At 40.3% G+C, this 13,807-nt stretch overlaps 1 protein-coding gene across 1 annotated transcript in view; it reads right to left on the bottom strand.

Moving 5' to 3' along the window:
- AMPKalpha (AMP-activated protein kinase alpha subunit) overlaps window positions 1-13,807 on the bottom strand; it is a 102,846-nt gene that overhangs the window by 47,127 nt on the left and 41,912 nt on the right. Inside the window, exons 9-10 of the mRNA XM_080277513.1 lie at window positions 9,364-9,491; window positions 4,799-4,914 (exon numbers count right to left, since the gene is read on the bottom strand). Of these exons, the coding sequence (XP_080133639.1) occupies window positions 4,799-4,914; window positions 9,364-9,491 (244 nt within the window). The remainder of the gene's footprint in view (window positions 1-4,798; window positions 4,915-9,363; window positions 9,492-13,807) is intronic.

Here is a 13,807-nt window from a genome sequence, read left to right as displayed (position 1 = left end):
GTGTCCAGGCATCTCGAAATGAATGTATCTTGAATTTGGCTCTCTCTTGTATTTTGTTTTTCTCTTGGAAAGAACAGTTTTGCGGGCTCATTGCCTTTGGTTCCTGCTGCTTCCTCACATTAAAAAAAAAAAAAAAAAAAAAACTGACTCCATCCTTCCTTGCTATGACTGGCCCCCCTCCCCAACACAATTTTTTTCGTATCTACAGATTTTTCATAAGTCAATCCTTCATAAGCAGGGGTCTGACTGTACAGTAATCCCTCCAAGATCCGACGTAATAAAGCCAAAGGCATGTCCGGGACTTGGGAATAATGCCCCTGGACAGGTACTTATAGACCTCAACCCAACCTAACTTTGAAAGCCACCTAAATAACTCCCTACCAGACATGCACAGCACCTATTTAAGACCTTATTCACACAAATAAGGACAGAAACCATAAAATGAATGAAACGGAACCAGTGAATGAGAAATCAGAAGTGAGTATGGAAAATATTTTGCAGTGTACAGGGTACTTACATCATGTCCGTGACCGTCGCGAAGATTAACCTGCCTCCTCTATGGCTCTACACTGGTGAAGGTGTACCTGAAGCACGTACAGTAATCCAGTGTTGCATTGCACTTAATCCTTTGCACTGTGAATTATAATTGTTTAACACTGCTCGTTCTGTTCTTACTTGTGCCATGCCTGTTGTAACATGCCAGTGTTGCACTCTGCACTTAATCCTTTGCATTCTGAATTCTAATTTCTTAACACTGCACAACACTGTAAATTCCCATGTGGTCTAGTGGCAAGGTATTACAGTTTAGTTCACCACAAAGGCGAGCAGATGGGCAGTCAAGACGATGATTGTGCAGTCACGACGGTAGGTAGGCAGGAAGTAGGGAGGATGCAAGGGCACTCTAGTGGACATCGCTGGAACTAAGCGCCAAAGCACAGCTGCTCGTCACCACTCGGCAAAATTAGAGTAGGGATGAACACACAACGGCTTTTTTTTTTTTTTTTTTTTTTTGACCCAAGCCCAAAATGTCCGGGACTTGAGGTGCCTGGGACTTGGGTGTCTGGGTCTTAAAGGGATTACCGTACTTGCAGCTGACAGATGAAGCAAATACTGACATGAAGAAATAAAACAGAACTTCAAGAGAATGGTATATGGAGTAGTTCAGGTCATAGGAGGTAGGAAATCCCAAAACAACAACAGCAAACTTTCACAAAGTGTGAAAGAATTTATCTTTAAAATAAAGAACATGGCCATATGGACAAGGAGAAATTGCACTGCACACGGGAACTTTAAAAAGAGAAAAAAAAGCACCAAGATGAAAAATTAAAATACATTATCTGAAAATTTAACATAAGCAGATCTAAAGAAACAAAAGGAATGGAGGAAGCCTCAAGTAACCAGGCTGCTTGGTAAAGGCCTTTGTCCTACAGTGGACTGACTAAGTGATGATGATGATGATGATGACAGTGATGAATTTGAGCTGAATGATGATAACCGTAACAGCTTCCAGAACATATTTGGTGAAAATCTATCTATCTATTGCCAGACGCCATAATCCCGTAAGGAGTGGAGTATTATTTAAGTAATCTGGATTGATTTTCATTATAATATAGTACTATTGTTGTTGCTGTTTATTGCAAAATTTTTTGTGGTGTATACTGAAGTGTCATATAATTCCTCTTATTCTTGTCTTTGTTTCTTCCATCTCTGTTTCTTTCTTCATTCTCTCATTCTCTTTAAACCTTCCTCCTTACCTTTATAGCACTTGCCTAACTGTAACTACTTCCCTTCTCTTAAAATGACAATGATTTACACATACAGTACTGTAAATTGCTTTTATGTTAGGAAACTACTACTGCTACACAAATAATTAAATCCATTAAGAAATCAATGACTGCATGAATGTACAATACTATATAAAAAAAAAGTTGGCATGGTGGAAAATATACTGGTGCTGAGCTGTAATCAATGTGGCCGTACGAGGGAATCTGTTGGTACAGAGGAACCTTCCCTTTTTTAAATAATAACAAAAAGAGTTACAATTATCTGAAGTCACTCATGAGCATCATCTGCCAAACTGTCATGAAGGGGTTAAGGTGAGGAGGATTACGCCTCATCATAGACCCTGTGGTAGAAAAGATGTGACAACTTCCCATTCTGGTTTACAGCTGCTTATCTGGATCAGGTATGATTTGTATATGAGGATGGCTGTAATGTGGCATTAGGCAGTGTTGGCTCTGTCACCTGTTAAGACCATATTATAAGCATTGTGTGTTTGTTTCCTACAGATATGGTTATGATACACATTAGATAAGTTCCATACTTGCATCCATATGAAAACCTGTGTACTTTGTGCTGTAATATGTTCCAAATTTTAAACAGGAACACAATAAGCACTAATGCTGAAAGTTTCCTTAACTTAATTACTGGTACAAAATATCTAATTTCCCCGGCACTAAAAGCAGCCTAGAAAAAATATTGCACTGAAATTTATTTCACAAGACTTTCATGTATCAAACTCAACCAATATACTTTCAATCCAGCAAGATATTTTGGCCATTCCACCCGTATAAGTTGGATTTGCCGCTAGTCTAACATATCCATGACTGATTCTTCTTGGAGAGGTCATAAACCTATTAACTTCAAATTTGGTTATTGTTACATACTGAAATGGAGTTGTTCAAATCTTGTCAACAGAGTTTCTAATGTGGTCTAATATACTATCTCTCCATATGGCATATGGAACTAGAGAAAAGGTGGCTCCACTAACTTATATCCATGCACTATCTACTTAGTCATCAACTACACCAAATGCAACTGTAGTAAACACAGATTATACAAGTTAGGCTCAGCTAGAAACTCTGATGCATAAGAATTAATCAACCCCAATGTGATACAACATTCCATCATATTTCCTAGCTATTATAAGCTGCATCCAGTCATAGTGGGAATACATGTAGCTGAAAATGGCAAAGGTTATCAAAACAGAACAAAATCTGAGAATCTTGGATTGTGAATAACAAATCACTGATGATTCAGCTAACCATTCTTATAAATAACAAATCACTGATGATTCAGCTAACCATTCTTATATTTTAATTCTTACACCTTATGGAGAAAGTTTGGCAACAAATGGCTGTAGTGAAAAGAATAAATATTCTGCAGGAGGCAAGCATGAAAACTGACATTCTTGTAATGCATTATACAAAGCAATGAAAATTTTGAATCCAGCATATATCTGCACTGTAGACCACATTTGTTGCAACATTATATATATTGTACTGATGTAGATGATGCACCTTTATTATGGCGAGGAATTTAAAAAAAAGATTCAGATTCTTTTATTTAATTACTTTTCATAAGCCTAAACACCAACATATTAAAAGTAGGGTTACTTTAGAAATGATGATGATGACTATGACAATGGTGATGATAAGATGACAATGATGATATGCAAACTAAATGGGTATGCATGGTCAAATACAGACAAATGGTGTCTGAGTATAATCAGTAATCATGTGTTGGGAAAACTGAAAGCTTGCCATAAAGGTGCACAGCCTTGAGGTAAGCCTTTTGAAGTTCATGGGCTCTTCCTCATTTTATCCATTATAATAATGTCCTTTTATTCCAAACTTCCATTATAGCACATCTGGCATTAGCAGGAAAAAATCAAACGGACATCTCTTTACACAAGGGGCTGATGGAGAGCTTTTCTGATCCCTTCAATATGTAAGGTTCCTTTGAAATGCATATTACAGCTTGGTAGCAGAAAAATGTTAAGGTAAGGAAAAGTACACAAAAGGTTGCTATTGTACTTAGAGTTTGTGGTTATCATTATTATGTCCTATTTAACACTATATCATTTTCCAATATTCTGCTGGTGGGTTAGAGTCCAGTGGTGTTACTGTGTATTACTGCATACCTCCTCACTACATTAAAGTTGTGAATGACTGAAATGATATACAGTACTATATGAAGAGAATACGTTATATCAGGTAACATGCACGTCAAAACACACAAAATTTATGCAAACAGCAAAATTTGTGAGCAGCCAAAACTCATTAAGCATGGAATCCAACTCAGACTTATAAATCATTATCCTGAAATTGTTCCACAAAAAGTAGGGAAAGACTGAAATATAAAACTATAAGTCAATATTAAAATACAATTACCTAACAGATGCATATGCTGTATAAAGATTGAAAAAACAAACACTGCCATTCAGTTGCCATATTCCACTATGCTTGATATTAAATAGGTTTAAAACATGACAATTCATTATGTTACTGTATGGTGGGGTTATCAAAATACTGTAGAATACATATGACCTATTTCACATAAAAAATAAACACATAATATAACAAAAATGGGGGCATACAAAAAAGTATGTAATCAGATCTATTGGAAATATAAAACACTGAACACAAAAATTCAAATCTTTCTGCAAAATCAAAATTATACTATTTAATGATATCTACCCTGCAAAAACTACTGGACTGGGACTGGGTGTCTACCTACAGAATAATATAAATGAACACCGCAAAAGCCATTCTTCCTCAATTAATACAGGGCAAGCTAGTAAAATGGGAAAGAAGAAAAAAATCAAAAGACTCTGAAATGCAGAGTGACTGAGATGGCAAGATGAGATGAAAAAATTACAGTACTTCAAATCTGGATACCTGAAATTTATGAGCACATATCCAGAGCATATAACATGAATACATCACGAAACTATTCATATATCTAATGAAAAGACTGAAACTTGAGTGAGAAAGAGAAGTCTGAACAGACAACTCACGTGCAATCCTCTCAGGATGAGGCTTGAAGGGGCTGGGGTTGGGGTCTGATGGACTGAAGGCTGGAGGAGCAGGGTTGGGTGGAGGAGGAGAGCCACCCGTGTAGAATGCCGAGATGCTGGTAAAGACAAACAAGTTGCAATTTTACCAAAGAAGTTATACAGTATATCACATCTATGCCCAAAACTGGCTGATAATTTACAAAAAAAAAAAAAAAAAAAAAATCATCACCACCACCACCACCACCATCATAATCATCCTGACCTTTTTTTTGCCTCTATGGATGCAGTGAGGTAGGGTTCAGAAGGAAGGGAAAGTGAAAACATGATAGATGGAGAACTAATATATAGTATCTCTAATGAAATGGGTCATATGCTCATTCACTTGTCATTCAAGCCCACAGAATCCTTACTTCACTTCACAGACCTATGGAAAGTGTGCAAATTGGGGAAAGAGCCACTTTGGATGTGTGAAGCTTTGATATCTGGAAGGCATGATGGATGCAGAAGGATGAGCATAAGCTAGTTCCACTTCCTGAACGAGAAGTGGATGGAAGAAATTTATGGAACTTCTGCCTCTCCTGGCAATGATAGACTTCCTTTTGTGCCAAGGGAACACTTTGCAAAATGTGTGAGAAGAGTTATCCTGTATGGTATTGAGACCTGTTCTATAAGAGAGAAAGATATATGTGGATTGGAGTGCACAGAAATTTGAGTATTAAGATGGATGAGCAAGATCTCACTAAATGAAAGAACTGGAAATACAGCAGGAGATATGACATAAGAATATAAGCATGAAGATGCAAAACAGCAGGCCATGATGTCCTTGAGTGACTTAGGTTGCTTGCTCTTACCTACTATGAGGTGCTACCCAAAAGTTCCATTAATTTGAACACAGGGAGCCAACCGTTTGCAGTTTTGCCTTTTACCGCTGGGAGAAGTCAGCAGCATCCCTTGTGCATCAGAGTGGCCCCAGCCGTGTCTGTGAGCAGACGTGTTGTTGAGCTCGCTTACTATTGTAATGTGGTGTGCAGGTGGTTTGGCGGGTTTGCAATGGCGGACCTCGCGGAACAAAGAACCTGCATCAAGTTCTGCTTCAAGATCAACAAGATGGCTGCAGAAACTCACCGGTTGCTTTAGAAAGCCTTTGGTGACAATGCCATGTCCCAAAGCAGAACATTTTTCTGGTACAAGCGGTTCAAGGAAGGACGAACGTCCATCGAAGACGATGACCGTTCTGGATGACCGTCAATGACAACACCACCAGAAATGTTCATCAGGCTATCCTTGCAGATCATAGACAAGCTATCCATGATGTTTCTGATATCAATGGACTGTCGTATGGAAGCGTGCAACACATTTTGTTGGACGTGTTGGGCATGAGATGCATCGCCGCAAAATTTGTGCCAAGACTGCTGAGTGACGAGCAGAAGGCACATCGCGTTGCAGTTTGCAGGGAGCTCAAGAATCAGGTCAGAGATGACATCACCTTCATCTCCAGGGTCATAACTGGTGATGAATCATGGGTTTATGGTTATGACCCAGAGACAAAGCAGCAGTCATCGCGATGGAAGTCTCCCATTTCACTGAAGCCGAAAAAAGCACATCAAGTTCGCAGAACTGTCAAGTCAATGGTGATTGTTTTCTTCTATATCCAAGGGACTGTTCACATGGAATTCGTCCCACTTGGTCAATCTGTCAGCGGAAAGTTTTACTGTGAAGTTTTGCGGCATCTGAGGGAGAACATCTGCCCCAAACATCCAGAACAGTAGAAGAACAAGGACTGGGTCCTGCATCATGGCAACACCCCCGCCCCCACATCAATTGTTGCCCAGCAGTTCCTGGGTTCCACTAACATGGTAGTCATTCTCCACCCGCCCTATTCACCTGACCTTGCCCCCTGTGACTTTTTCCTGTTTCCCAAGTTGAAATTGCGCCTGAAAGGATGTCAATTTGACTCGATTGAGGAGATCCAGACAAAATCGCAGGAGGTGCTCAAGTCCATCATGCCTGAAGCCTTCCAGGGATGCATGGACTCATGGAAAAAACACTGGGACCATTGTATACATTCCCAAGGGGACTATTTTGAAGGCGAGAGTGAGAACTAGGAGGTAAAGTAACCTATTTTCCTACAAAGTTCAAATTACTGTAACTTATGGGTAGCACTTCGATGAGAGCCATCAGCATTGGCACAGGCCAGAATGGAGTGATGCTTCTTCATTGTCTTATGCCCTAGGGTGCTGCTAACACCTTTGGAAGCCTGGGTATTTTGAGGGACTGCATGCCAGAAGAGCCCAGTCTCACTCAAGTATAGATCATGCAGGCCCTCCTCCTCCGTCACCTTCCAAAGATGTTGAACAAATGGCTCCACAATATCAACATCGGTGCTGAGCATCTCCCCAGTTATGGTCTTCTTAACAACGCCATGGCATCTCCTACACATCCACAGCCAGCCATCACTACAACTGAAATTTTGAACTCCAAGGGAGTGGTAAGACTGTGTTACATCTTGGATATCCATGGCACGTACAGGAACACAATCAGCTCACTCCTGCATGTACAGTACTACTTATAACCCTTACACCGCAGGCATGTTTCCCAATGTTTTGCGTCTCAAGCGGAGTTATTCGGGCTTCGACAGACTCTCAAAAAATATTTGCCAAAAATCAGTTATTAGTCCTAGAATATTAATATTACATATGCATATGGCACATAACTTCAGCTTTCTCCTGGGATGTTTGTTGAGCCTTCCTCGATTACCGTAGGACTTGTGGAGACCTCTGAAGTTGGGTAACAAAGTCTCCACTTTACACTTCCCGACAACCCGTAATACGATTACCACAGCCAGATATTAACACTATAAACACTACTCTATGATTATCAAGTAGTTTGGGATCCATACTCCAAAAAAAACCACTGTGAAAGCAATGAAATTACGAGCGCGTATGACCTTCCCACTTGCGCTAGTTCGCTGTTGGTATTCTGTCATTTATTATTCATAAAACCCCTCACACTTTATATTTCTATTACTATATAACACTTATATATATCTACAGTCTTTATCCATAAGTTTCCTTCAGTAGTATTAGTTTATTGTCACTGTAGGAATTCAATTTCTTTCAGTAAAATACGTAGCATTCACTTTCTCGTCCTGTATACTAGCATTGAGAGTGAATGTCACTTTCACCTTCACTCTCATAACTCATAGTATTCAGACATGCTACAGTGAAACTTTCACTTTCATTACTCCTAGGGTATATACTCGTATTCTTATAATACTACTCATTTACATTTCTATTTACGTTCTCTATTTTATTTACGTTATTTACATTTCTATTTTATTTACACTGTGTTATGCACTGTCACTTGAAGTAACTTATAAAACTATTTTCCACTGTTCACGTATATTTGCATTCATTACTTTCACTTGCTGTTTACACATTATTTACACATTATTTACAATTCCACTTGCACTGTTTTACTCAACAGAAAGATTGTAGTCACTCTTTTATCAATTGTCAGCCCTTTACCTCTTTCTACACGAGGTTTAGTAGGGGGTAAAGGTCACAGGGCCCTTTGCATGGGGGTGAAAAGTCCCTGAAGTCAGCAAGAGCAAACAGACGCACCTCCACATTGGAAGATGAGAGTGAACTGATAAGGGTGGGCCGGGGTGATGGCCTACCTAGGGAAATCATTACTGCCAACGTTAGCCTCTTGACAGCAGCTAATATATAGCAGTGAAATGATTGACAGGAAATCTAGACAATACATTATAAATTAGGTAGTTCCAGGTGAATGTAAATATCACTTAGGCTTCTCCCTTCCCTCCTTATATGTATATTTATTACGAAAATAGATTATACGGCATATTTCAAGGGGAAATAAACAGCGAAAATTAGCGAACGAGTGCACGTGAGGTGATGTCAGGTGATAATTAGCCAATTCCAGGTGTATGGCACTCTCACTTACCTTATTTCTTTCTCGTATATATTATTTGGTATAAGAATTGGGCATAGGGCTTATTTCAATGGATGAAATCAGTGGAAAATTCCAGGGAAGATTTACTCAGTGTAGCACGGCCAGGCAGGCGAGAGGATAGGGTAATGGAGGGGGGGTAGGGAGGGGAGTCAAGAACGGGGAGAAATGGCTAAATTGTCAACAATGGATGGGAGTACAGATGAGATTAGGAGTGCTGACTAGTGTTGGACACTGGCAGTACTGATAGATGATACAAGCCACCACTTGGAAGCCCGGGTGAATTCAAAATAACACAGAATCACAAAAGCGACGCCCCGCGGTATGATCCCTTGCTCCCAAGCATCACGAAAGTGACGCCCCGCGGTTAAGGGGTTAACAGCTTTATGTGAAGCAACAGAATTTTAATAGCCAATTTCTCTTTGATCTGCTATACATTTAGCATGAAAAAAGAATCCTAGAAAATAAAGAAGGGGGAAGAGGGGGATTCCTGCATTATGAGAACTGAAGCCAGGATGTGGCTTTGTCATGGTCCTCTCTTATTGCGGGGTTCTCAGAAGGGAAATCAAGGAACTAAAGCATGAGACGCCTACCTATACATGGCATTAGCATCAGCAAAGCGCTTGTTGTCCACGATGAGGTTGTAAGCAATCTTCAGTTGATTGTGTTGGTCTTCAGACAAGATGGCACTCTGGACCTCAGATGATTCAACTTGGAATTTCTGTTGAAAAAGAAAATAATAATTACTACAGAAGGAGAAAGAAAAGGAGAAAGACAATGCTTTCCTTTCTTAGCTACCAAAAGTTGGTAGGAACATTAAGTACTGCAATACTGAATCAGTATTTGTGCTACTACACACACTCCTCACTCCCTATAACTTTGACATCCTTCACAAACATCCCATCAGCCCCTCTGATGTGAGCATCAAGAGTACGGTTGCGAGAAGACAGACTAAAAAGGATGTGGGACAAAGTACCTGTACTGTAATACAATGCGATCTCAAGGATAGGGGACCGATAGGGAGGCTGCCAGAAATCAAGTAGCCTGGAAAGTCGCCTTTAATGGAACGAGACTGACACATGAAAGCATGATGAAGTCCTTATACATGATACGATACGATCTCTTGTATCTAAGAACAGTCATTTTAAATAAACAGACTTTTTTATTTACCATGGGAAGAGTGGGAAGTCCTAATGCTGCAGTTTATGGGTTAAACATCATCATTATCATGACATATTTTTTTCCCACCTATGAATAGGATGAGGTAGCAGGGTCAGATTGACTACTTTGAAAAAGGATGGGGGGGAATGATTCCTAGCAGAATTATCCCTTCCTACAAGCTGGTTGACATGTATAGCTGTCACGATATTGGGTGTGTTGAAATGCCAGCTGACGTGCATAGCCACAAGTGTCTTCCCACTATCCTTTGACTCCATGACCATTTTCTATGACAACCACAAGGTAGGTAGATACCCAAGGTACCTCAATGAGGCATAGCTCAATCTGTACACGGCCATGGTAGAATGTAGAGTGATGTCTTCCTCATCATCCTCATCCGATTCCTCTCCCCCACACGTGAGGCCAATTGCATCATCAACCCTCACAAAAGTTCTGCCCTTACTGCCAGGGAAAACGCTCAGTGACTAAGCAGGTGTGTGGGAAATTGTAAATACTAAACAGGTACGCACATGTATTTTTTTTTACATAAGTGAAATGTAATGCGAGTATACGTGGCTGGGGATTGGCTGGGAGATGGAGGGATGTGTGAAGAGAGGAAGAAATCAGTAGGATGGAAGCTGTGGAAGCAATGAAGAAAGTCAAAATGGGGAAAGCCCCATGAATTGAAGGAGTGTGTGGTGAAATGCTGAAGCATGGGGGAGAAATAGTATAGTCTCACCAATCTAAAACCAAGGTTTGGGTGGAGTCCAGCCGGGTATTTCCCGGCGTACAGCGTTGCCTTGTTTCCTATACTCTGATTGGCTAGTGGCTGACCTGACACCGTCAGAACTCGCCGCTCACATCTCGCCACCTGGCGTGACAAGACTTCACCCACTTCTGTGTGTGTGTGTGTTTGTGTATGTGTGTGTGTGTAAAGACAATTATAACCAAAATAATGAATTTAAAAATCGCATTCTCTCTCTCTCATATAATTTATGATTCCTAGTATGGGCCTGGATGTTGCCGCTCGTGAGTGTTTTAACTTATTTATTTCTATTAATAAAATAGCGTATGTTCTACTGATTCCTTCAAATTATATTATAAATGTAATTGTTACATTACTTACCCAACTTAGAACTACCGTGAAAGTCGGTAAAAGTAACTACATTTTTTTCAGCAACACTGTAAAATATGTATGCCACGTTTCTTTATTGATGTACAAGAGCCATATGCATTACAAGATTACCTTCCTTTGATATGCTAGAATACTTACGTTTATACTGTATTAGTATGTGTGTACCTATCTGTGATGCCTATTACATATATAACAGAATCTACTCATCGCTCGTTTAGGAAGTATGGCATGGCTGCACCCAGCCCCAGACCCCACCCAAACCTTGGTTTTAGATTGGTGAGACTTTAGTAGAATGGATGTGGAAGATGTGCAGATTGGCCTGGGAGGAAGGTAAAGTCCCAGAGGATTGGAAGTCAGGTACAATTATTCCCCTGTACAAAGAAAAGGGGGGAAAAAGAAATGTGTGGTGCTCATAGAGGCATCTGCCTTCTTAGTGTAACAGGAAAAGTATGTGGTAGGATATTTACTGACAGAGTTGGGGAAATAACAGAGGAATTATTTTGAGAAGAACAGGGAGGTTTTAGGAAGGGAAGTGGTTGTGTATATCAGATATTCATTCTTAGGTCTTCAGTGGAAAAGTTTCTAGAGATGGGAAAGTAGTTGTATGAGGCATTCATGGATTTGGAGAAAGCATATGACAGGGTGGGTACATAAGGATTGTGGAGGAAAGTATTAAGAATGAAGTAGATGGGAAGTTGTTGAATGCCGTGAAGAGTATGTATGAGGGTGCTAAGGCTGCAGTGCGTGTGGATAGTGAAGTGAGTGAATTTTTCTATTTGAAGGTTGGATTGAAACAGGGATGTGTCATGTCTCCATGGCTGTTCAATCTGTATATGGATGGGGTTATAAGAGATACAAGGTAGGGCAGTCGATGTTAGAGTGGCCCTAATGAGAGATGGCAGTGTTTGGAAACTCCCTGCACTGTTGTTTGTAGATGATATTGTGTTGTAAAGTGAAGATGAAAGGGAGCTAAAAGGATTGGTGGATGAGTTTGGGAGAGTGTGTAAGAAACAGAATCTAAAGATGAATGTAGGGAGGAGTAAAGTTATGGTCCTCGAGAAGAATGAAGTCAAAGCAGTGAGAAGAAACAGGAAAGTGAGTATGGAGGTGAAAAAGTGACTGCATGACAGTATTGTAATACCAACTCTAACATATGGAAATGAAGCTTGGACCTTGTTGGAGGAACACAAGTCAAAGGTGAGAGCAGGGGAAATGAGTTATTTGAGAGGAGCCTGTGGATGTGAGAGGAAGCATTAGGAAACACACTGAAGTGGTTTGGCCATGTGGAGATGACGAAGAGTGAGACTGACAAGGACAGTGTATGTGAGTGAGGTGGAGGGGGGCGAGGGAGGGGGAGGCAAGGATGAGATAGAGGGATTAAGTGGAGAGGTATATTGAGAGAGGGGGATGTTAGCTGGGAGCAGGGCAGTGAAATAGTGGGGGACAGGGCGACGTGGAGGCGATTTGTTTCTGGCCACCCCTTACGGGATTAAGGCACCATCTGGCAAGAGACAGAATATATCTAGTATGTGTTATCCATGTTTTATAGTAAGTTTTACCAGTGCAATGCAATAAGTGTTACTGTTTATGGTTATTTGTGAAACAATGATTGGAAATACCTTGAGTAACCCTACCTGCTATGTGAAAGAAAACCAGGAGTGTGCAGGTGAGAAAGAAAATGGCCTGGTTGGCTAAAACTACATTTTTTCCCTTGTTACTCAGAAAATAATGGTGAATATGTGAGAAAAAGCATATTTGTGATGTGAAGTACAAAAAATGTAAGCCATATATAACATTAGTAATATTTTCACGATGCCCCTGATTAGGACAAATCAGTCACAATTTTAGTACAAGTAGTTACCTCATACTCAACCATACCATGTGAAACAGCCACAGCATTTACTTCTCAAAGTGCAATTACCCATAATCGTGATGTCAAATGCAAATATCAGTGCCGTAGTAGAGGGAAATTATTATAACTGATGCAAGAAGTGAGCACAGAAAATCAAAGAGCTGTTCTTTTCCCACACACCTACAGGGCACAGTGGCATTATGAAACAAGCAGAAAACCCTATGGGGAGCCACATGAACAGGGTGACGACTCATCTCTATGACGGAGAGTATTGAAAAGTAAAAAAGTAAGTGGAAAACTCCAGGTTTCCTCGAAGGAAGGCCGGGCAGTGTTACAACCACCACTCCGGTCAGTGCTCCCAATGCTAGCCAGCGAGTCCAAGGTCACCGGCAGTGGTACGTGCTCGGAAACAGCCCGCCAAAACAAGGAAAACCAGTCATCTTTAACTTATCCTTCCTGATTGACGGGACCACCTGGAGACCTGATGATACTTTCACTTGAAAGAGGAAGAATTGGTGAGTCTTATGTATTTCTAATTTTTTTTTCTAGCTATTTTGGTTTGGCAGATACTGTATTAGAATTTGAAATAAGAGTATTTTTGCAAAAATCATGGAAATCCCCTGTAGTGAGAAGTGGGTGATGTCAGAAAACCCCTGGCGAGTAGGAGTTAATGCACTTAAAGAATTAAAAAATTAAAATGCTCATTTACCTCACTTGTTTCAATCACAGGAGAACAGTAATACAGGCAAGTGCAAGTGCTGTAAGATATTCATTGTTCTTTTATAATCAGTGATAACTGCTATGCCAAAAATAGGGGGGAATGCCCCCATGTTCCCCCCTTAATCCGTGCCTGGGTACAATCCAGAAAATAAGGAAAGAGAAAGTATGAAAG

The sequence above is a fragment of the Coenobita brevimanus genome, chromosome 70, assembly GCF_032717465.1.
Source record: "Coenobita brevimanus isolate Jiangsu-jjx chromosome 70, ASM3271746v2, whole genome shotgun sequence".
Classification (NCBI taxonomy): Eukaryota; Metazoa; Arthropoda; class Malacostraca; order Decapoda; family Coenobitidae; genus Coenobita; species Coenobita brevimanus.
The sequence above is the reverse complement of the archived record's forward strand: the minus strand, read 5'-3'. Positions and strand labels throughout refer to the sequence as shown.